General features: G+C 38.7%; 1 protein-coding gene across 2 annotated transcripts in view; it reads right to left on the bottom strand.

Annotated features, from left to right (window-relative positions):
• Positions 1 to 23,972, bottom strand: part of LOC124795245 (myosin-IIIb-like) — a 271,037-nt gene that overhangs the window by 53,491 nt on the left and 193,574 nt on the right. For both annotated transcript variants that reach the window (XM_047259179.1, XM_047259178.1), the window contains exons 13-17: positions 20,259 to 20,451; positions 17,288 to 17,498; positions 7,436 to 7,580; positions 7,206 to 7,356; positions 6,624 to 6,901 (exon numbers count right to left, since the gene is read on the bottom strand). In XM_047259179.1, the coding sequence (XP_047115135.1) occupies positions 6,624 to 6,901; positions 7,206 to 7,356; positions 7,436 to 7,580; positions 17,288 to 17,498; positions 20,259 to 20,451 (978 nt within the window). The remainder of the gene's footprint in view (positions 1 to 6,623; positions 6,902 to 7,205; positions 7,357 to 7,435; positions 7,581 to 17,287; positions 17,499 to 20,258; positions 20,452 to 23,972) is intronic.

The following is a 23,972-nucleotide window of genomic DNA, read 5'->3' as shown; positions in this document are numbered from 1 at the left end:
CTCTTATCTAGATGTCACTGTAATAGAGCTACTTGATAATTACTTGTCATAATATTTTGTCAATACACTTAGTCATGCTTTTAATGAATGAGGGCATGCTGTTACATTACATTATCCTCTGTGTTATTGTTCAGCTTCCTCTGTGGTGTGATAAATTAATTTATTTTACCCTCATAGTATATAAGCACCTGGAATGTTATTGGAAGGTTTTCCATCTTTGCCTTCAAGTTTACTGCATCACTAAACTCACTTGTCTTGTTGAGTGATGAAAATTGAGCAATAATGGCATAAGTTAATACCCAGTCACTTCCTGTATGTCCCCTTCCATACTGATACTTAATTGGAATCATATCAATTAACCCACTTAATACGAGGAGTATGCTCGCATGCTCCTCCCATCCACAGCTAGCAACGGAGTGTGTACTCGTGCAGATCCCCACACCCCTTCACAATGACAGTGTGTGCCAGCATGCATGCGGCCCTTCATTTTTACATTTACCTTGCTCAAAGCCAGTCATCTGCTATATTTCATGTGTTTTGCCAGCGATTCTGAAATGCTAGAGAATGATGGACACCTCTTCATTTTCCAGTATGTACTGCAGTTCAGTTCACCACCAGTAATTCTACAATATCACTGTAAGTAAAGCACATTTTTTTACGTATTTGATTTGATTTGATTTATGTTGAATCCTTACATATAATTCTTTTTCGGCATCTGATCAAGGTAAAATCACATATTATATGAGGTTATTAGGCATATATGCCAGCATTATACACTCCTGGAAATGGAAAAAAGAACACATTGACACCGGTGTGTCAGACCCACCATACTTGCTCCGGACACTGCGAGAGGGCTGTACAAGCAATGATCACACGCACGGCACAGCGGACACACCAGGAACCGCGGTGTTGGCCGTCGAATGGCGCTAGCTGCGCAGCATTTGTGCACCGCCGCCGTCAGTGCCAGCACGTTTGCCATGGCCTACGGAGCTCCATCGCAGTCTTTAACACTGGTAGCATGCCGCGACAGCGTGGACGTGAACCGTATGTGCAGTTGACGGACTTTGAGCGAGGGCGTATAGTGGGCATGCGGGAGGCCGGGTGGACGTACCGCCGAATTGCTCAACACGTGGGGCGTGAGGTCTCCACAGTACATCAATGTTGTCGCCAGTGGTCGGCGGAAGGTGCACGTGCCTGTCGACCTGGGACCGGACCGCAGCGACGCACGGATGCACGCCAAGACCGTAGGATCCTACACAGTGCCGTAGGGGACCGCACCGCCACTTCCCAGCAAATTAGGGACACTGTTGCTCGTGGGGTATCGGCGAGGACCATTCGCAACCGTCTCCATGAACCTGGGCTACGGTCCCGCACACCGTTAGGCTGTCTTCCGCTCACGCCCCAACATCGTGCAGCCCGCCTCCAGTGGTGTCGCGACAGGCGTGAATGGAGGGACGAATGGAGACGTGTCGTCTTCAGCGATGAGAGTCGCTTCTGCCTTGGTGCCAATGATGGTCGTATGCGTGTTTGGCGCCGTGCAGGTGAGCGCCACAATCAGGACTGCATACGACCGAGGCACACAGGGCCAACACGTGGCATCATGGTGTGGGGAGCGATCTCCTACACTGGCTGTACACCACTGGTGATCGTCGAGGGGACACTGAATAGTGCACGGTACATCCAAACCGTCATCGAACCCATCGTTCTACCATTCCTAGACCGGCAAGGGAACTTGCTGTTCCAACAGGACAATGCACGTCCGCATGTATCCCGTGCCACCCAACGTGCTCTAGAAGGTGTAAGTCAACTACCCTGGCCAGCAAGATCTCCGGATCTGTCCCCCATTGAGCATGTTTGGGACTGGATGAAGCGTCGTCTCACGCGGTCTGCACGTCCAGCACGAACGCTGGTCCAACTGAGGCGCCAGGTGGAAATGGCATGGCAAGCCATTCCACAGGACTACATCCAGCATCTCTACGATCGTCTCCATGGGAGAATAGCAGCCTGCATTGCTGCGAAAGGTGGATATACACTGTACTAGTGCCGAAATTGTGCATGCTCTGTTGCCTGTGTCTATGTGCCTGTGGTTCTGTCAGTGTGATCATGTGATGTATCTGACCCCATGAATGTGTCAATAAAGTTTCCCCTTCCTGGGACAATGAATTCACGGTGTGTATATTACAACCTGTTTTCAGCACTATCATAAAAATATTTCACGTGCGAATTTTCCAAAATGTAAGATATATGTTTATTTAGATTTGATTATGATTCAACTAAATTTTATGTTTTGAAACATGAACCGGTTTTTTGTTGATCAAAATCCTAATTTCAATTTCTGAAAAACTAACTCAATGGTAATTTTTTATTCAGCAATTTGTATGTCTCAGATGGACTAAGTATTACCGAAGAAGAAGCAAACACAAATTCCCACCATGCAAGTCAACAATACAGGTGAAAATCCCCCTCAGGGATGGCGAGTGCACAGACATGTTCTCAGTCATTGAGAAAGGGTAATTAGAGCACACCAATATGCCCTCCATCGCTGCCTAGGAACTGGAGGAGCATGCTGGCATGCTCCAGGCATTGAATGGATTAAGTCTGGTAATACCACGTTTGTCATAAAAGTTCCAGGACACTTTTTTAAAACAGAAAATTGCACTTAACACATAATGATCGTATCTCCTGTCAAAGTAGTCCCCTTGGCTACCTATACACATTTGCTAACGTTTCTAGAGGTCTTGGAAGCAAACAGGGAAACTTTCAGCTGCGATGCTTGTACCCTTATTTGTCATAGCCTGTTGGATATCTGTGAAATCTTGCTCAAGCTTTCCTTTCAGTCACCTTTTCACTTGTGAAAACAAGAAAAAATCACAAGCTGAGAGATCGGGTGAGTATGGCAGATGTGGGATGGCAATAACAGAATGTCTGGCCAGACACTCGGTAGCAGATAAAGCGGTATGGGGTCTTGCATTGTCACGCAGTAAGAACCAGTCCTGAGAACACCACAAATCAGTGCTGGTCACAAACATTTCAAGACTTTGATGTAAAGGGCTTGGTTCACTGTCTGATCTGGGGGAACATGCTCTTATTGAAATAATCCTTTAGTATCAAAGAATGCGATCAACATTGACTTTGTTCTCAAAGATTGTCATTTGACTTTTTTTTGAGCCTGGTGATCCAGGACTCTGCCATTCAGCACTTTGATTCTTTGTGTGAGGGCCATACTAGTAGCACCCACTTTCACTCCCAGCCATAATGTTTGACAGAAATACAGGATCACATGTGGATCTATCCAGTAGTTGAGCAAAATTCTTTGCCTTTCCTCTTTCTGTTCATCTGTTAATGTGCGAGGGATGAGTTTTGCATGAAGTTTCCATTTCCCTAAATCTTTATGTAAAATCTTATGACACACATCACAACTCAAGTTATGTTCTCCAATATTGTACGCACAGTTACATGATGGTCTTCTTGTAATAACTGCCTTATGCACTCCACATTTGCATCAATATTTGCTGCAGGTGGGCGACAAGATTTGGAATCATCTTCCACTGAATCTCTGCTTTCATGAAATCTTGTGTGCCACTCAAAACCATGACTTCTTGAAAGTGCCTCACCTGCCTCTGCTTGCTTAATCATTGTCCATATTTCGCTAGAGGTCTTCCTGATGTTAAAGCAGAAGGTAATGTTCACTCTTAAGTTCACAATCAGCATCCTTTTGTCATGGTAGTGCATCAAGAACGCAAACTGTGTGTTGCTAAGTACAGTACTGCCACCTAGTGAGTTTGGACGGAAACATGGCCAATGTCTTTCAAGGATGCTCACATAACAGGTAATATAAAAGCAACATTTGTTCCTTTTTGGTATTGCAAACTCAGAAATTAAAGAAAAACCTGTCCTGGAACTTTTCTGACAAAGGCTGTATGATGCAGTTCAGAAGCCATGAGAATTCTATTTGAACAAGTACTTCAACCCATCTGCCACTTATGAATGCTGGAATAGTACAGAATGCAAAGTTATATTAAAACCTCCCTACCAATCTGCCTCCTTGTGATTTAAGGTAATTTTAAGTTATACTACTACTCACATGTAAGAAAAATTCAAAGTGGATGTAATTTTAAGATTACAATTTTGGAACATAAATATGCTATAAGCAATCAATAGTTTGTAATGTGTATGCTGTTCATAGAGTAGTGCCACAGTCTCCTTCTGTATTTCAGTTCTTGCAAAAATGTCTTTTTAACTAAAATACTGTGTACATGGGCATTGCAAATGAATATAATAATCAACACTAAATGAGTGAATATGAAAATCAACGTGTTCAGAAAAGCTCAACTTTTTGTAGGATTGGCTTTCTGCAAACTGACATACTTCGCCCTCTCCTATGGATGAAAAGATAAGGGAAAACACTGAAATTTTCAAAAGACAGATCCAGAATAAAAAGAATACCTTAAAATAAAGAAAAGCAGAAAATATAAAACCAAGCATCTGCTGCTGAATCCAAGGTGGCACATATGCACACTTAAAATGTCTAAAATCAGCATTATATTTTGATGTACCTCCACTCATGATGTGCACAATTTCAGAGTGTGTATCCATACAGTTCACAGGCCTGCTTATAGAAGTCACCTGGGTCGGCCCCTTGGTGCATTCTGTGAGCCGCCAAAGAAACAGCATTATTCAAGTAATCACAAATGAGTGCTTGGCCTATTCTTTACACTGTATTACTGTTTTCGGGTAAACATGTTCCTTGCTATGCACAACCTGTATTTTATATGTTGCTCTATGAACTACTATGTTCCACACATCTTGATTGTTCTTGCTGTAACATATTTTAAACATTTGTCCTTTGTTTGTTAGGATCAAAGTAAACACTCAGTCTCAATCACCTGATGAAGTCCTCCCATTTTGTTGATGAATTACTGTTTTGATTTGCTCCACATCATTTTGATAAAAAAAATTGTTCAAATGATCTACAGAACATGTAATTAACAACCTAACTGATTAACCAACATGCACACACACATGCACTATAATCTCCATCTGAACAGGATGGTGGGTGGGTGTCAGGGAGGGAAAATTGATCAGCAGTTAAGGGGAGAAACGAAGATGTGCGCAGCCAGGAAGGGTACAAAAATATTGACATGGAAGGGGGGAGGAAAAGAACTATCAGCAATGGACAAATATGGAATAATCTCAAATTTGGAGAGGAGTTAGAGTGTTAGAGACTAACGGGAAGTGGCTTCAAATTTTGTGGCTATGGGGTATTGCTTCAGTTGAGTGACTGGATTCGTGATTTCATGTCAAAAATGTCTCAGTTTGTTGGAATTGATAGGAAGTCAATGAGTGAAACAGAAGTGATCTTTGGTGTTCTCCAAATGTTGCACAGGCCCTGTGCTTATTCTCAGAGTGTTTGCAAATAATGTTGCCATTTACCGTCTAGTAAAGCCACCAGAAGATCAAAACCACCTGCAAAATGATTACTTAAGACACCTGTATGGTGTGGGAATTGGCAACTCATTCCACACATATCTAAAGGCTGTCAATTGAACTAAAAACGTAAGACTTCCAATTACGAACAACTTTTAAATTTGGACAGTCACATAGAAAATGTCATGGGTAAGGTGAACAGGGGACTCCACTTTATTTCAGCAGAGAACTTAGAAGGTGCAAACAACCTGCTGAAGAGATTTCCTATGCTACACTTGTCCATCTTCTTCTTCTTCTTCTTCTTCTTCTTTTGGAGTACTGCTGTGCAGTATGGGATCTTTGCCACATGAGCTTATCGGAGGACACCAAAAAAGTTCATAGAAGGGAAACTTGTTTCCTATTATGTTGTGAAGTAGGGAAGTGTGTGTCATGGATATAATAAATATATTTCAGAGGCAATCACTAAAACAAGGATGTTTTTCACTGTAGTGAGATATCATGAAATTATCACCAACTTTTTCCCTCTGAATGTGGAAGTATTTTTGTCTACTCCCACCTAAATAGCAAGAAATGACTATCATAACAAAATATGAGAAATTGGAATTCACACAGAAATATTTAGGTGTTCATTTTCCCCATATGCTATTCAAGAGTGGTATGGTTCTAAGAGCCCTCTGTCAAGCACGTGTTCATTGGATAGCCATCATGTAGTCATAGATGTAGATTTGGTGAAAGGAATAGAGTAAGGCATGGGGACAAGAAGAGGGCAGCGGAGTGGACAGAGAACAATGTAGCTTTACAAAGTATCAGTAAGTTTAAATTTGGTCCACGATATTTATAACTGTTTTCTTGAGCTGACTGCATGAACTTTCATTTTCATGCTTGTACATATGGTAACAGAGCACATAAACACATCAAAGTTTAAAACAACCTTTTTGTTTTTTGCACCAATCTTTAATTTACTAATGCACTACTTATTTGTGAAATGACAAGATTGTTATTTAATGACACACATGCATTCTGTAGTGAGCATTTTCTTACAAACATATTGAAGTCTTGCTTATGAATAAATCTCATAAGCAGTACTTCCTTTTAAAACTGAAGTCTCTTTACAAGACCTACATTAATTTTCATAATTGTTTTATTCCCATTAAAATCTAATTTAAGATATTTTTTACATAACAGTGCACACATACCTTGGAACCAGGTACTGGAGTTTCTCGTGGAGATTCTTGGCTGACTGAGTACAGGTTACCTGTCTTTGTGATTGGACATTGAAACAGGAAACGAACCATATCTCTATGTGATTGTCTTAAAAGCTGAATCACTTCAGGAGGTAAGAAATTTCTGTTCTTGTCAAGAAATCCTTCAGCCTGGTATATGACTCGTCCAGCATAGTGCTGAACAGCAAAGCACAGAGCATTTGATTTAGGCCTAATGTAATGTTTACTCTTAATATTCGAATGGAATTTATCTGAAAGAGAAAACTTATATATAACAGCTTGTACAGAACACAAATGAGAATAAATTTCTTCCAAATATCCTATAATTTAAATTAACTGTCCTCAGTAGTAGTATTTGGTATGGAAGGCAGTCCTTTTACAGTTTCACAGTTTTGAAGAGTGAATGTGCTACTGAAAGCTATTACTTCATTCAGGCTATTACAATTGTTGAATGGTACACACATCTAGACTCCTTTTGGATTTTCAAGTGAGTGTTTTCCACTCAAAACATGAAAGCTGTTCCTCAGAAAACACATGATGAATATGGTTACCTACCAATTAATGATTTATCTGTTGAACGAGGAAATCTACTCTCTTCATCTAACAGAGCCAACAGGCCCATTGGACGAGACAGTAACATGTCTAAAACTGGCCGATTGTCTGAAAATTCAACAAGATCCACAGGAATCCCTTCTGCCATATATTCCTGGAGGGAAAAATATACTTATTAAATTTCTTTTTGTGGGGCTAATAACTGTACTACAGGTAATGGTAAAGAAGCATACCTGCTGCTCCCAAGTAAAAATATGCTGATTGAAGTAATACTGTATCTGCTCATTGGCTATATTTATACATAGTTGTTCAAAAGAATTTTTTGGGAAGTTTTCAAAACCAAATATATCCAACAGACCAACTGCTAAGGGTTCACCACTGTAAAAAAAAAAGAGAAACATGCTAACATGTAATTAAATAATATATCATATAACTAAACCTTATTCATCAAATGTAAAGAAGGTGCATTTACAACGAATAGTAATTATTTCAAAAAATTCTTTAAGTTAAAAGTTCTCAAAAAAATATGAAAGATTAGCATTTGAACAAACAGAAAATGGTAAGTGATGATACTGCAAGACATTATATGTATACTTTATTCATATAATTGATAAATGGCTGGAGCATGTTTAAAGTTGCCAATTATCTATACATGACATGCAAGAGACACTTAAAATGCAGCATAACAACAACACTGAAATGAAACTCATTTGTCCCTCTAATCCCATGAAGGGTCATAGCTTCAACTTAACAATAGATGCCCTTAGTACATTATTGTGCTACAATTTTTACCTGGAATAAAAAAGGGAGCAACATATAGTAGAAATACATGAGATTTTTAATTGAAATCCATATCACAAATACTCATTTGCTGTTGTGCTTCCTCTCAAATGAGAAACCACTGTATGCTCAACATCTCACTGTGCCTTTTCTTTGTTGCAGCTTTCAAATATGTAGGTTTTGCTCCATGATGATTCAGTTCCTAGGCCCCTGTGGTGTTCATAAATCTACCTACTATTCCACAACTATGAGTGTTGGAACTTTAATAGTGGCAACTATTTATTCACAACTGATACAGAAGAGTTACATGTTTGCACCTGTTACTGTCCTTCAAAGTGGTCATCATCAGCATTGTGTAGAACCCATTGCCAGCGATGTGGAAGGCATAGTATACTATTATCAGAGTCTGTTCTGCTGATGGTGCAAATGGAGCGATCTAAAGTTATGGTGATTCTCGTGTACAACTCTGATGGTGTTATCCTAATGCATTATGTTCCTCCACGGCAGACTGTCAATGCGCAGTATTACTGTTCATTTTTGGAGCATTACCTGTGAGCAGCTTTGCAAAAGAAGCGGCGATGCTTTCCGTGCAGTCCACCCATCATTATGCATGACAATGGCCAGGCGCATACAACGCAAGCTGTGGTTGCTCTGTTCGGTCGATGGGACTAGGAAGTACTGTACCATCCACCATATTCCCCAGACTAAGTCCTTCTGACTTTGATTTGATTCCAAAGATGAGCGAACCACTTCGTGGCATTCGCTTCAGAACTGTTCCAGAGATTCAACAGGCAGTAGACCACTACATTCACACCATCAACAGAACAGGCTCTGCTAACGGTGTACTACTACTACTTCCACAATGCTGGCAACAGGTTCTACACAATGCTGGTGACTACTTTGAAGCACAGTAACAGGTGCAAACATTTAACTCTTCTGTATTGGTTGTGAATAAATAGTTGCCACTATTTAAGTTCAAATCCTTAGCAAATCTCCTGCTTTGAATGACCTATACAATGTTGCAAAAGGTTTTCTAATAACTTTATAAACCAGTGTCTGGTTGCTTCATATGCAAAATTTTACTGAATAGACTGCAAGATACTGATAATCAACATACAAATGACAAACCTTGGTAGGACTGAATAAGTAGAAATTTTAACATTAAATGAATTATTTGGTAATCGAGTTTTGGCATAACAAAGGTTTCACAATAAAAGTGAGGAAAGTAGTATACATCACTGGCAATGTATTGTATGTTTCCACTAAACCCAACTGTCATGCAGTTCACTTGTTAATCAAATTTTTAGTTATTCTTTATCACTATGTAGTGATATTTCTATACATTGACTTATACTGAAAATTTCAGCTTTTAGATTTTCTGACTACAAAATATAAAATAGCTATGATGTACCAATATCTTGCAGTGTGGGGTTATTTTATTGTTATTTAAATCTCTGTACAATTTGAAAAGAAAATGACATCTCATAGATACCTAAAATTCTGCTTCAGTCCGTTAATACCTCACTTTTGATGGCCAAAGTTACGGAGAAATTAAAGTACACTTGTGGTAACATGAGCAATTTTCTTTAAAAAAAGGCTGATGAAAAAACCAGCACAAAAGCTGCCACAGAATAACCATTCCTTTCTTGAGAAATTTTGGGAAAATTTATAGATATCAATAATCTATTGCCATTGTAAGAAATGCTGTGTCAAACAGTGCTTAAAAGCTTGATTGACTCGTGTAGTACACAACTATTTCTACTTCGTAGGAAGCAGTATCAACAGCATGCCAAATGCTAGATTTTATAATGCTTAATACAGGCTGGTTATAATTAACTTGACAGGGCCTCCATGGAAAATGAGTGATTGTGGAAACATTTGTAAGGACACGCAGAAGAGAAATCATGAATACACCATTGAAAAAAAAAATACATTTTAATTCCCATACGAGAAGGATAACATTTGTTAATTGCATATTGTTTATACATTCCAAGTTACAAATGTTGTTCAGTGTTATGACCATCTGCACCCACAACAGCCTGGAACTGCAATTGAGATACCATTTCACAACTGTTTGCAGCACTTTTCAGATGGTGAACGATGGAATGTTCAGCTGCTCCCAGGAGCAATTCCCAAATTGTCATTAATTCTAACTTCCATATCATGTTCTTCAAAACCTGTGCGGAAAGAGGACCTCTCCCTATTCCTTTAATGAGTGGATACTCACAAAGAGTAGTAGCAGTATTACTGCTGTTTTGATAAAACAGCTTTACGAGGAAAGCCCTGTGCTCATCTTGTCCAGATCATGTTGACTATCGGCAACTGTAATGCACAGTGATGTTTGTGTTTCAATCCTATATCGCCATCTCAGTACTGATGCCTAACAGCAAGTTCGGACACTAACACTACTAACAACAAAATCCTGCCGGTTACACTCGCATTGTGAAGGAAGTGAGATCAGTTGCCCATCTACCTACCAGATTAAATCAGTTGTGGCAAATGCCAGAATAACACAGTAGAAAAGGATATGGCCCACTCACCATAATTGTTCAATATGATTATGTCAAGAACCGCATATCAAACTCTTCAACTTTTCTCTCACAACGTGTAATTTGGTTACTATTTCCCATAAATACCATCAGGAAGAAGTACCGTAAAAAATGTGAAACAATTGAAAGTGTGTGTTAGCAAAGAGAATAAAGACGTCAAACAAATTTTGCTCACTGTACTTATTAATGCATAAACTGGCATATACTATCTTTCCTCAGTCCTCTGACTGGCTTCATGCGGCTGACCACGAATCCATCTCCTATGCCAACCTCATCATATCCGAATAGCACTTGCAGCCTATGTCCTCAATTATTTGTTCAATGTATACTAATCTCCACCTTCCACTACAGTTTTTACCCTATACATCTCCCTCCAGCACTCTGAATGCTGTTCCCTGATGTCTTAACACATGTCATATCGTCCCGTTCCTTCTTTTTGTCAGTGTTTGACATAAGTTCCCTTCTTCGCTGATCCTGTGGAGAACCTTCTCATTCCTTTTCTTACCAGTCCACCTAATTCGCAGATGTTACCCTTGCTTTATCTGATCTGTCATGTGTTAATTTGTTTCCAAGATTCAGAATTCCTCAACTTCACTTACTTCATGATTCTCAGTTTTGATATTAAGCTTGTCACTATTTTCATTCCAGATACGTCTCATTATTCTTTTGTTCTTCAGTTTACTCTCAATCCATATTTTGTACTCATTAGACTGTTCATTTCAGTCAACAGATCCCACAGCTCTTCACTTCACCGAGGATAGCAATGCTGCCAGCAAATCTTATTAATGACATTTTTCCCCCTGAATTTTAATCCCACTTCTGAACCTTTCTGTAATTACTTCTTCAATGTGTAGATTCAACAGTACAGGCAAAAGATTGCATCCCTGTCTTATACCATTCTTAATACGAGCACTTCATTCAAGGCCTTCTAATTGTATTGTTCCCTGTTGGTTCTTACACATATTTTACAATACCCATTTTTCCTTGTAAGCTTACTGCTTTTTTCTCAGAATTTCAAACTTCTGCATCATTTTACACTGCTGAACATTTTTCCAGGTTGACAAACCTTATGAACGTGTCTTGATTTTCCTTATATTGCTTCCATTGTTCAGTGTAACATCAGGACTGCCTCTCTGGTGCCTTTACCTTTCCTAAAGCCAAACTAATCATCTTCTACCAGATTCTCAATTTTCTTTTCGTTCTTCTGCATATTATTCTTGTCAGAAACTTGGATGCATGAGCTGTTAAGCCAACTGTGTGACAATTCTCACACTTCTCAGTATGCAATACATAATTGTGGGGATGATGTTTTTCTGAAAGTCTGATGGTTTGTCACCAGTCTCATGGATTCCACAAACTAATTTGAATAGTAGTTTGGTTGCCACTTCCCCCCAATGATTTTAAAAATCGATGGAATCTTGTCCACCCCTTCTGCCTTATTTCATCTTAAGTCTTTCAAAGTTTTTTTAAATTCTGACTAATACTGGATCCCCTCTCTCTTCCACATAAACTCCAATTTTTTTTTCTTCTGTCATTTCATCACACGATAGCTCCCCCTCATAGAGGCCTTCAGTGTACTCTTTCCACCTATCTGCTCTCTCTTCCACATTTAATATTGGAATTCCAGTGCACACTTAATTTTGCCACCCTCACTTTTAATGTCACCAAAAACTCCTTTGACTATGCTATATGCCGAGTCACTTCTTCCGACAATCATTTCTGTTTCAATTTCTTTACATTTTTCATGTAGTCATTTCACCTTGGCTTCCCTGTACTTCCTATTTATTTAATTCCTAAGTGAGTTGTATTTCTGTATTCCTGAATTTTCCTAAACTTTTTGCACTTCTTTCATTGGTCAACTGAAGTATTTCTTCGGTTACCCAAGGTTTCTTCACAGTTACCTTCCCAGTACCTATGTTTATCTTTCCAACTAAGATTGCTCTTTTTAGAGATGTCTATTACTTTTCACATGAACTACCAAGTGTAACACGAGAACAATCAGTTTTTGACAATATAATGTAATTGCATAGATAAAAAAATCTATTCACCAAGGGGCAGCAGAACACACACAAAAAAGAAGATTATAATTAGGCAAGCTTTCGGAGCCAGTGGCTTGTTCCTCAGGCAGAAGGGTTGAAGAGGAAGGTGGGAACTAGTGCTACAACATGTCCTTGGTTCTCGCCACCAACCTGACCTTAATTTACCCCATTTTAGTATTCTACATCTTTCATTGTCTTGCCTGTCTATTTTTCACCATCCCCCTCTCACTTCTGTTATGTACAATGCACTTAGCTTTTCACTCTTATCAACTCATACACGATGTTTTAGCAGTAATCGCTGTATTGCATATTACCCTGTCTTGCAGCTTAAGGTTCAAGTTTTCAAATCTCGTCCAGTGTAATCCCCAACAATCGGTCTTTCCTTCTCATCCCATCTGGTGTTGCCTGACCCGCAGTTGTGGGTGACTTTTCCAAAATCTACCCCTTTCCCTAGCTCTCTCCTGTCCTTTTTGTTCACCCCTCTTCCCTCCCCTTCAACTCTTCTGCCTGAAGAAGGAGTCACTGACTCTGAAAGCTTGCCTAATTATAACCTTCTTTTATGTGTGTGTCCTGCCACTGTTTGATGAGTAGACTTATTATCTATCCAATCACATTATATTGAACTACCTAGTGTGCCTATTCCTTATCACAGTATCCAGATCTTCCATGAACTTCACATGTGCCTTATCCTTCCTCAGTACTTCAGTAACCCACTTCATTCCACAGCAATTCTTCAGTACGATTCCCTTAAACTTCAGTGTAGTCTTCTTCATTACGAACTTATGATCTGAGTCTATATCTGCTCCTGGGTATGCCTTGTGATCCAGTACCTGATTTTGGAATCTCTGTCTAACCATGATTTAATCCAGCTGGCATCTTACTGTGTCTCTGGGCCTTATCCACATATACCTCCTCTTGTGATTCTGAACAGTGTTCACTATTAGTAGTTGAAGTTTATTGCAGGACTCAATTAGATTTTTCTCCTCTTTCATTCCCTGTAACAAGCCCATACTCTCCAGTAACTCCTTCTTCCACTCCTTTTCCTGCAACTCATTCTAGTCCCTAATGATTATTATATTTACATCTCCTTTTACGTACTGAAAATATGTGAGTATTCCCATATATTTTCTCTCTCTCCATGTTCTGCTTGCAACGTCAGTAAGTATACCTGAACTATTTTTGTTCTGATTGGTTTCCTTTCCGTTTTGATGAGAACAACCCTATCATTTAACTGTTCACATTAATTTACTCTCCACCCTACCCTCCTATTCATAATGAATTCTACTCCCATTATCCCATTTTCTGCTGCTGCTATTATTACCCTATAGTCATTTGACCACTAATCATTGTACTTTTTCCATTTTGCATCACAGACCCCCAACAGCACTAGACTGAGACTTTGCATTTCCCTTTTCAGATTTTCCAACTTTCCTACTACATTCAGGCTTCTGACATCCCACCTCCTGACTTGTAGAATGTCACCCTATTGTCAGTTATTTCAACTTCTTCCCATGGTAATCTCCCAGTTGGCAGTCCGTTCTGCTTTGTGCTCACAGAAATTAAAACTGATGCATTAAAAAATAGGACAGATGCCACAAAAAAGCTGCTCCTCTCTCAGCTAGACTAAGGGACTACTTCACAAAATTTTGTGGTAGCTATTGGTTCTCTATAATTTGCTGTCTCAATATTTTGATTCAGTCTTCTAACTAACTTCAGACGTCAACTGGAAAAGTATACTGAGCTCCCCACAGTGACATCACAATATTGTTAAAAAACTCATTTAATAATAATTACATTGCAGAAGTTTCAAACCTGTTGCTAATGAGTAGTATCAATCCATCAAATGAACTTTAACAAAGCTAACCATGTGAACTTCCCAGCTACAGTAGTTTAAGCCTGTTAATAAAATCTGGAAAACTGTGTGTGATGCGGACACTTTCTTACAAATGATGCAAAAAGAGAGCATTAAATGTATTTAATGTCTGAAAAGGAAAGATTCTGCCTTTGCTGGACATGCTCTGAATTAATGTCTTTTTTATTATAGTGAATGCGATCTATAGCTGTAAACTCTTGCTGATGTGTGGACTGTCTGTTTAGTCTTAGGTTATTTGAAGATGATCTAGAAAGCTGAAAACCTGCTCATAATGAACTGTAAAATAAATATTAGTGTGGGACATTGATACTGGTATTTAAGTTTTTAATATGTCTGTGTCCCTCCAAGCACTTACAGAATATTAAAAAAATGGGGAAAAAGAAGAAGGAGAATGTTGGTGTCCCAATTTTGTGAGCTACAAACATTAAACACTGCTTGTTCGCACTAGAAAATTCAACACTTTGTCCAGTATAAATTACCCATTCTGGATATATTTTGGGTGGCCTGCCTCAGTTGCCTTGCCCTATATACCTATATACTGGTAGGTATGTCCACTTTGGCTACGTACAGGTTTAGGTTCAATATGCTATAAATAGAAAAATGCAAACATTCTATTTATCTCTGCATCAATGCCCAATATGAAGATGCTACTTTTTGAATACAGCCAGTACGTTCATTTCAGTCCCATTAGCTACAATATGTCAAACGAAATGGATGGGGTTGGGGAGGACAGTTATATGTGGAAGTACATTATGCGGCAAAAGTCCCTGGATGCCAATTTCTGCTTGTTCCAAAAGTGGTGGACACACAAATCGTTTTTACTACTGTTATAATGATATCTTTGTGGGAAGTCTTTCTACTAAGTTTAATACAATGAAGATCCAGTTTTACTGTATTATTATTTTTGGACACAAAAACCTTGTGACTAGACCTTCTAGTTCATAACAAAGATTTCGATTTTCTCCAGGTCCAGATTATAGATGGACCGGTTCTGCATTTCAGACTGGTTATTTGGACCATGATGCACTGGTCCTTAATTTGTGGAGATTAGCATTATTTAACTGGTATATGAAAGGTGTGGTTCAAAACTGTTGCCCAACTGTGTTTAGTTAAACTAAATACTTTGAGTTTTTTTTTAATTTCGTCATCAGCTTTTATCCATTAAGGTGTTTAAAATTACACCACCTGTCCAGTGTGTGTGTGTGTGTGTGTGTGTGTGTGTGTGTGTGTGTATATATATATATATATATATATATATATATATATATATATATATATATATATATATATAATGGAAGGAAACATTCCACGTGGGAAAAATTATATATAAAAACAAAGATGAGGTGACTTACCGAACAAAAGCGCTGGCAGGTCGATAGACACACAAACAAACACAAACATACACACAAAATTCAAGCTTTCGCAACAAACTGTTGCCTCATCAGGAAAGAGGGAAGGAGAGGGGAAGACGAAAGGAAGTGGGTTTTAAGGGAGAGGGTAAGGAGTCATTCCAATCCCGGGAGCGGAAAGACTTACCTTAGGGGGAAAAAAGGACAGGTATACACTCGCACACACGCACATATCCATCCACACATACAGACACAAGCAGACATGATGTCTGCTTGTGTCTGTATGTGTGGATGGATATGTGCGTGTGTGCGAGTGTATACCTGTCCTTTTTTCCCCCTAAGGTAAGTCTTTCCGCTCCCGGGATTGGAATGACTCCTTACCCTCTCCCTTAAAACCCACTTCCTTTCGTCTTCCCCTCTCCTTCCCTCTTTCCTGATGAGGCAACAGTTTGTTGCGAAAGCTTGAATTTTGTGTGTATGTTTGTGTGTCTATCGACCTGCCAGCGCTATATATATATATATATATATCTGCTTGTGTGTGTGTGTGTGCGCGCGCGCGCAAGAGAGAGAGAGAGAGAGAGAGAGAGAGAGAGAGAGAGAGAGAGAGAGTACCCGTCCTTTTTTCCCCCGAAAATAAGTCTTTCCGCTCCCGGGATCGGAATGACTCCTTACCCTCTCCCTTAAAACCCACATCCTTTTGTCTTTCCCTCTCCTTCCCTCTTTCCTGACGAAGCAGCCGTTGGTTGTGAAAGCTAGAATTTTGTGTGTATGTTTGTGTGTCTATCGACCTATATAAAACAAAGATGATGTGACTTACAAAACGAAAGTGCTGGTAGGTCGATAGACACACAAACAAACACAAACATACACACAAACAAACACAAACATACACACAAAATTCAAGCTTTCGCAACAAACGGTTGCCTCTATGTAAATTGTCTAGATTACTGGCATAGGTGAAAGATTTTTGTATAGCAAAAGGAAGACTAAGGCAAGAATAATAACATAAGAAACAATGAACACCAAATACAATCTTTCATAAATAAAAAAAAAAAAAAGCTTTTGCTAGAAGCTAAAGAAAACAAAGAGAGAAAATGCTGTATAAAAAAAGATAAGAAATGAACACACAAGAATGAACTACTCACCTCTGTTGGCAAGGGCTTCTACAAGAAAGTGTGGGAACAGAAACAGAAGTAACATTCTTGTTTCTAATAATATTATTACATGCAGGGCATCAGGGGCTCCACTAATGATTCCTTCTTCTTCCTCCTCCTGCTCCCCCCCCCCCCCCTCCCGCAAATAACTCTGCCATTTTCTACGCCATTCCTTGGCTTCTCAAGAATGAGTGTAGTCAAAAGAATTTTAGACTTATTTATAGCCTTTGTTACTGATGCTAGTCCAGACAGCACTCATCAAGTTGAATTATTTTATCTGACTAAGTAGAATTTGCAATTCGAGGTACAGTATTGTATAACAATAAAAAAATACAGCTCACCAGTTTGCTCTGTTGAACATCAGTAAACAATTTATTTGATTGACCATCCAGTCAAACAGGCGGCCATACAATCCCTTTGCCATCGCATCTCTTGCAGCATAAGCCTCCTTAACAGTGTTGTTGCGGGTTATTGTTTCCCCACGTGTTACAACACTGTTTGATGTAAGAGATTCAAGCAGATCACTTGGTTCTAAGCCAAGGAGACGAGAAACTAGAAACAGAGCAAAATAGAATTACTCTTCCAGGCAAGTGTAGACATAAATGTGACTTTTTTCACTCCAACCACCTCTTTAAGCTCATATATAGTGTGGACAGGAGATAGATGCTACTCTTGCAACATCCTGCAAGGAACATAATACAGAATACACCAGGATATTCAACATTTAGGTCAACAACATTAGGTAATTAATCTAGCACTAATCCTCATCATCATTTCTGCTGTAGCTATTACATTCAAATTATTAATTATCTTTTTGAATCAACTTATCACAGGTTTGTTCAGATATTCTGTAAGCCTCTAGCAAATAGGAGACTGAATTTTGTTATCTGTTTACTCCTTCCAGTTCCCCATGGTTACTTATTTTATTTTATTGCCTTTGATTCACTTTTATTAGTCATCCTAGTCTTTACAAGTCTCTTCATCATTAATATATTTCTCAATGTGGAGCAAAAAATAGTTGCTGTCTTGTGCCACTCCAGACTGTCTTGGAAATTGTATGTGGCCCAAGCCTTAAAGTTCAGACTATTCAGGATATTTCATAATCATCACCATCTTCTTCTTCTTCCTTTTTCATTAAGTTTTAACAGTGTGGTTCCTCAAACATATTTTTCAGTAGCCAACATACCTCTTCTACTGTACGGTGCATTTGAGATGAACAGTATTGAAAGAAAGCACTATTACCATAAGAAATCACTTTTTTTAAGTTCATAAAATTGAACATTTCACTAACAGAAAGACCAAAACCATAAGCTTACAGTGTGATGTAGAGTTGTTATGTGCTACAATGATTTACGAAACAATTTCAAATATGAAGCTAATATTTAAACAACACAAGTATCATTACAACTTTCACAGAGATGCATTCACAACAAAATATTTTGTTATAGGAACAACAATGATTCCTTAACAATGTCTCACAATGATGTGGTGATCAAGTAGCATGTGCCCCTGCAGCAGAAACTAGAACATTGCTATGTGATGTTCTGGTTCATGCTTTGATTGTCATGAACAAGCAATGTAAGAAAACAGCTTGGATGGATGAATGAAAGAACGCAAACTAATTCACAGCCAGAATAAAGAGTCAAAGTCATCATAAACTAGGGAATAACAGTCCAGTAGTAATCAACACAAGTCCAATGTAACAACAGGGATTGTTGGTGACATGCTGCTAGAGCTTCATACAAACAGATAAACTGCTTCTAGTTTGTTGCAGTAACAATTTCGTGAATGTAGTGTGCTAGAGGGATGGCTGATCAATGTTATTTACAGAGTCCTCTACTGGTGCAAGGCCCATAAGTATTATTTGTGGACTCCACACTGTTGTCGCTGTCTGTCAGGAGCTCAAACTTATCCATTTCTATGCTTTCCAGACAACATAACCAGTGCTCGAACAGTCCATGGGTGTACTGCCGGTCCATAGTGTCCAACATAACCAGTGTTCCGAAATTTTTATATGCACAAGTTCACCACTGCACCCTATGAGATACACAGGTGGTGATTTTATACTTTTAGATTATAGTAATTAAGGGTGCTTGTGCCAGCATTTAGCAACCACAGAGCATGGTTCATCAAATCTCAGTTCATCCTAATCCTACATTATTCCTTATGAGTGCTACTGTATATTTTCTAGCTTCATTTGGAGCTTTACATTCAGACCTGTGTATAACATCAGGCACTATCTGAGGCTCTCTTCACTATGTCAAGTGGTATTCTTAGTGGTGCTTCTATTTTTCTTGCCACTTTCAGTAAGAAAAAGCAGAGTATGGAGTTGATTACAATAACTTCCTTCTGTCAAACATTTATACAGCTTTCTTCTCTTGATGGAGAAGCTGCTTTAAATATTCAGAACGAGAGAAGTCAAATCCTATTTTTAAAGCCTCTCAACTAAGTAGGTAATCATTTTCATACCATAGTCTTAATCTTTCTTTCAGTCCTTCACTTAGTTGCTTCTGATATGAGAAAAAGTTTAGCACCTGAAATACAACGTGATTTATTTACAGTTTCCGTTTGAGTTAATCTTGTCAAAACTTAGCTAGAACAAGTATCTTCTTACTGGAAGAAGAATGAATGACAGAACTTGTGTGAAACACTGGAACACTAAGGTTTTGTATGAAAAATAAAGTTATATAATTAATTTACTTTTTCTTTTTTTTTCCAGACTTGTTTGCAGTTCAGATAAATACTGAAATTCACTTGTTGCAGTACTGTCAGATTCTGTTAAAGGAATCAAAAATAAAATGGTCCAGCCTGTCTTCAATTTTCAATGGGATGCATTTTTCCCCTCTGGTATCAAGGTACAACACTATAGTGCAGGGACTCCAATGTGTACCAGAACTGCAGATATGTACCTTTAGACAAACCATCCAAAAATTATCGATTTGTAACTTTTTTTTAAATTGTTAATGAAAACTTTATGAATATCCCTTGTAACCTTTAATAGAGAAACTTTTATAGTTTCAATTTAAAAATCACAAGCAACATAAATAAAAGTATAATTATCTGCGTCACCAGAGATGAGAAGATGGCAATAGGAAGGGTGTCTCAGACTTAAATTTGTGGTTGAAACTAATTATTCTGTGCAATCAGTTCACTGCTCATTACTTGAACAACCAGCTTAATGATAATGAATATTTCATGAAATTAAATTGTAACTAACATTTTTCGACTATTGTTCAATGAAGTACACATATATAAAAGGAAATATGTATGTGTTTATTAAATTTTAAGATATAAATATATTTCATTGTATACCTCTATGCAGCGGTGCCAGGTCTATCACCCTGCTTTTATTGTCAGTGTTGTCCTGACTAATAACTTCCCCGAATTCCACATCACCCAAATGGAGAACTGCAGCTATAATCCTATAAATAGTGTCAACTTCTTCTTCACGAAAACCAAGAAGCCTAAATCCTTCCTTCACTTGATGGAATCTGCTTACATTAGTCTGAAACACATTAATGTGTCACCTAACATACATTATAGTATTTGAAAATATATATATTTTATCGTCAGCTACATTTAATTTTTATTGATTCCTTTGTCTCTCTCATACAATGTTTGTACAAATGATACATTATAAGTTAATACAATGATGTAGTGCACAACATGACAGTTGAACATTGCAGTTTTAGTCCCAACAGATACAACTTTACAAAGTACATTTCTGAACAATAGTAATTAATGCTGGGACAGAAAAAGAATGTTGTGATTTTACTGTTGTGATTTTACTGTAGTGATTGGTTAAGAAGCACAAGCGTCAGTTAATTTTCACTGGAATTAGATTCTTACACAAGCAAGTAGGATAATGACAATGTTCCAGTAGTAATGGGTATACATTAGATTTGAATTTGCAACTGTTTTCCTTGAATTTATTTCTCTATTAAAACTATTTTACAGTGTTATAAGTATATACGTGATACTATCACCATACAGTTTTATTTTGTGGGTTATTACTTGTAGCTGACTTTCTTCCTAACTTCTATACAATGCATCCACATATTTTTAGTAATTCCAAAATGTAATGGAAAGGAAGTGGTCAAATTTTTCACTGCCTTTCATTTACTTAGTCAGTCAACGATGGAGTATACGGTAAGCAACAGTCTGTATTATCCTGCACCACTGATCAGAGACTAGCAGTACATGGACTAGGGAATTACTGTCACATGTATAGGCTGCCGTTAACATCGCACCACAGATGGCTGTGTTTGGAGTGGCACCACGATAAGGAAGCATGGAGTGCTGATGAATGGTGTTGCACTGCATTGAGCAATGAGTCACAGTTATGTGATACCCTGGATGACAACTTTTGAGCAATGAAATTACAGTGAAATCCAGACCTCTGTAGCTGCTTACAGACATTGATAAATATCAACGGCGACAGCTGAAACTGTGTGCCCCGACCCGGACTTGAACCTGGGATCTCCTGCTTACATGACAGATGCTCTATCTGACTGAGCCATCGAGGACACAGAGAACAGTGTGACTGCACGGACTTATCTCTGGCATGCTCCCTGTGAGACCCACATTTCCAACTTATTGTCCAAACACTACATTTGTAGTGCTCCTGTCCCCTATACTGATTACTCACAGCAATTTACAATCTATCTACCAAGAGTTTGAGAAAATGAGTAGATAGAGCTTCTGCGTTGTAAGCAAGGTAAGGGTTCAAGTCCCGGTCGGGGCACACATTTTCAACTGTCCCCTTTGATATTTATCAACACCTGTAGAGCTACAAAGGTCTGGATTTCACTGTAATTTCATTCTCCAAGAGCTGCATATTCATACTGATACTTGTCAGCAAGGCTGGTGATGACCTGAGGAAAGGTCAATTCTTTCCTTGTTTTCGAGAGGCCAGCAGGGTTTTGTGGGCAGCTATCAGTTACGACTTAGGTCATGACTGGTAGTGACTGAGGTAACTCTTGATGGCACAGTGATATGTCACAAACATCCTACATCCTCATGTGTTGCCTGTCATAGTGTCATTTTTAATGAAACATGCTTTTACACACATCTGCCTGTGTGGTACTGAGGTATTCTCATAGCCAACAAGATTCCCAGATCTGCCCCCAATAGAGCATGCAGGACCAGCTTGAATGTCAACTCTGTCCGAGTGCTAGTATCTGGGATGTCAAGGACCAGTTATGAAGTGTGTTTTTTAAGTAAGTACTGTTTTGAAATTTAAAAAAGATGTCCTAAGATATCTCAATAATTTTATTTTTACATGAAAGCCTGTACCTTAATCTACTTTTCTACATAATTTCCATCAATACTGAGGAACTTGTCATAACGTTGTACCAGTTTTTGAATACCCTCCTCATAGAAGTCTGCCGCCTGACTTGTTAACCACTGCATCACCACTGTTTTGATTTCATCGTCTTGAAGACGCTGACTGTCCAGGTGTTTCTTCAAGTGCAGGAACAGATGGTAGTCACTGGGCGCAAGATCGGGACTGTATGGAGGATGATCTCGAGTTTCCCATTGAAAAGATGTGATCAGATCTTTGGTCTGATTCACCACATACGGACGAGCATTGTTTTGCAGGAAAACGATGCCCTTGCTCAACTTGCCATGTCTTTTGTTCTGAATTGTGCAATGTCTTACAGTAAGCTGCTGCATTGATTGTCTCATTAGGAGGCAGAAATTCCACAAGTAATACTCCTTTTCTGTCCCAAAAAACTGTGCACATGATTTTCTTGGCAGAAATTGTTTGCTTAAACTTCACTTTTCTGGGTGAATCTGAATGCTGCCGTTCTTTGATTCTGGTGTGACACAAGCCACCCATGTTTCATCACCCATAACAATTTCACTTAAGAAATCATCACCATCATTGTGGCACCGCTTAAGGAAAGTCTGTCTAAACGTTTGGTTTTGTGCACATCGGTCAACATTTTCAGTGCCAAACGTGTGCATAATTTTTGGTAATTCAAGTGCTCGGTCACAGTGCCATACAAAACACTCCGAGAAACATTAGGAAAGTCATCCTGCAAGGAGGAAATCGTAAAGCGTCTGTTTTCTCTCACCTTATTGTCCATTTCCGGCACCAAACTTTCATTAACAACCGAAGGACGCCCACTCCGTTGTTCATCATGCACATTTGTGTGACCATCTTTAAATGCTCTCACCCCACTTTCTTACCATTCCATCACTCATAATGTTTTCTCCATAAACTGCACAGATCTCACGATGAATATCAATCACTTTTAGGCCTTTAACACTAAGACATCTTGTAACAGCCCGTACTTCACAGTCAGTGGCGCTCACGATTATCGGAGGTATCTTAAACACTCAGTACACAGCGTAAACAAGGAAGAATCAGACTGTGATGGCGTCAGTGTGTAGACAACAGATGTAGGCACCCAGTGCACATTTGCAGAACGCTGGCCACAGCGCTGCAGCCGCGGTGTGGCAAAACGGTACTTACTTAAAAAAACACGCCTCATACAACAGTTGTGGGCCAGTTTGCCTCAGGAGAGGGTACAATGGCTTTATGACACTCCTCCCAACTAAATCATTGCATGCATCCAGGCCAAAATCTTATGGATGTAAGACCACTTTACACAGTTGGAAGACCGAGAAGATTTTATTTGTGTTAATAAAACATCTGTAATGAACTAATATGCAAGAGGAAAAAACTCTCCTTCACAATAGTAATTCCTTGAGCACAAAACAAATATAGACCTTATATATCTCAATTTTAATACTTTTTTTCACAGTGCCTTTTGCTTCATAATGTAGTATCACAGCACAATAAATTCATAACCAATGGAAAGCAAAGACTGAAATAAATATGGTTCCCATAAGTGATACATGTCAAAATAGAACCCATTTCTAGGACATGTAGTAAAACTGGAACAAAAATTAAGAAAAACACAGTTTTTGTTATTTGCATCTAAAAACATTGGAAATTTTTTTGTTTTTCAGTGCGTAATGGTCCTCATGTAACACTTTGGAATTTCTGAAGGGCGA

This window comes from Schistocerca piceifrons, chromosome 4 (genome assembly GCF_021461385.2).
Source record: "Schistocerca piceifrons isolate TAMUIC-IGC-003096 chromosome 4, iqSchPice1.1, whole genome shotgun sequence".
NCBI classification, from domain to species: Eukaryota; Metazoa; Arthropoda; class Insecta; order Orthoptera; family Acrididae; genus Schistocerca; species Schistocerca piceifrons.
Note: the sequence above shows the minus strand (reverse complement) of the source record. Positions and strands in the feature narration are given on the sequence as shown.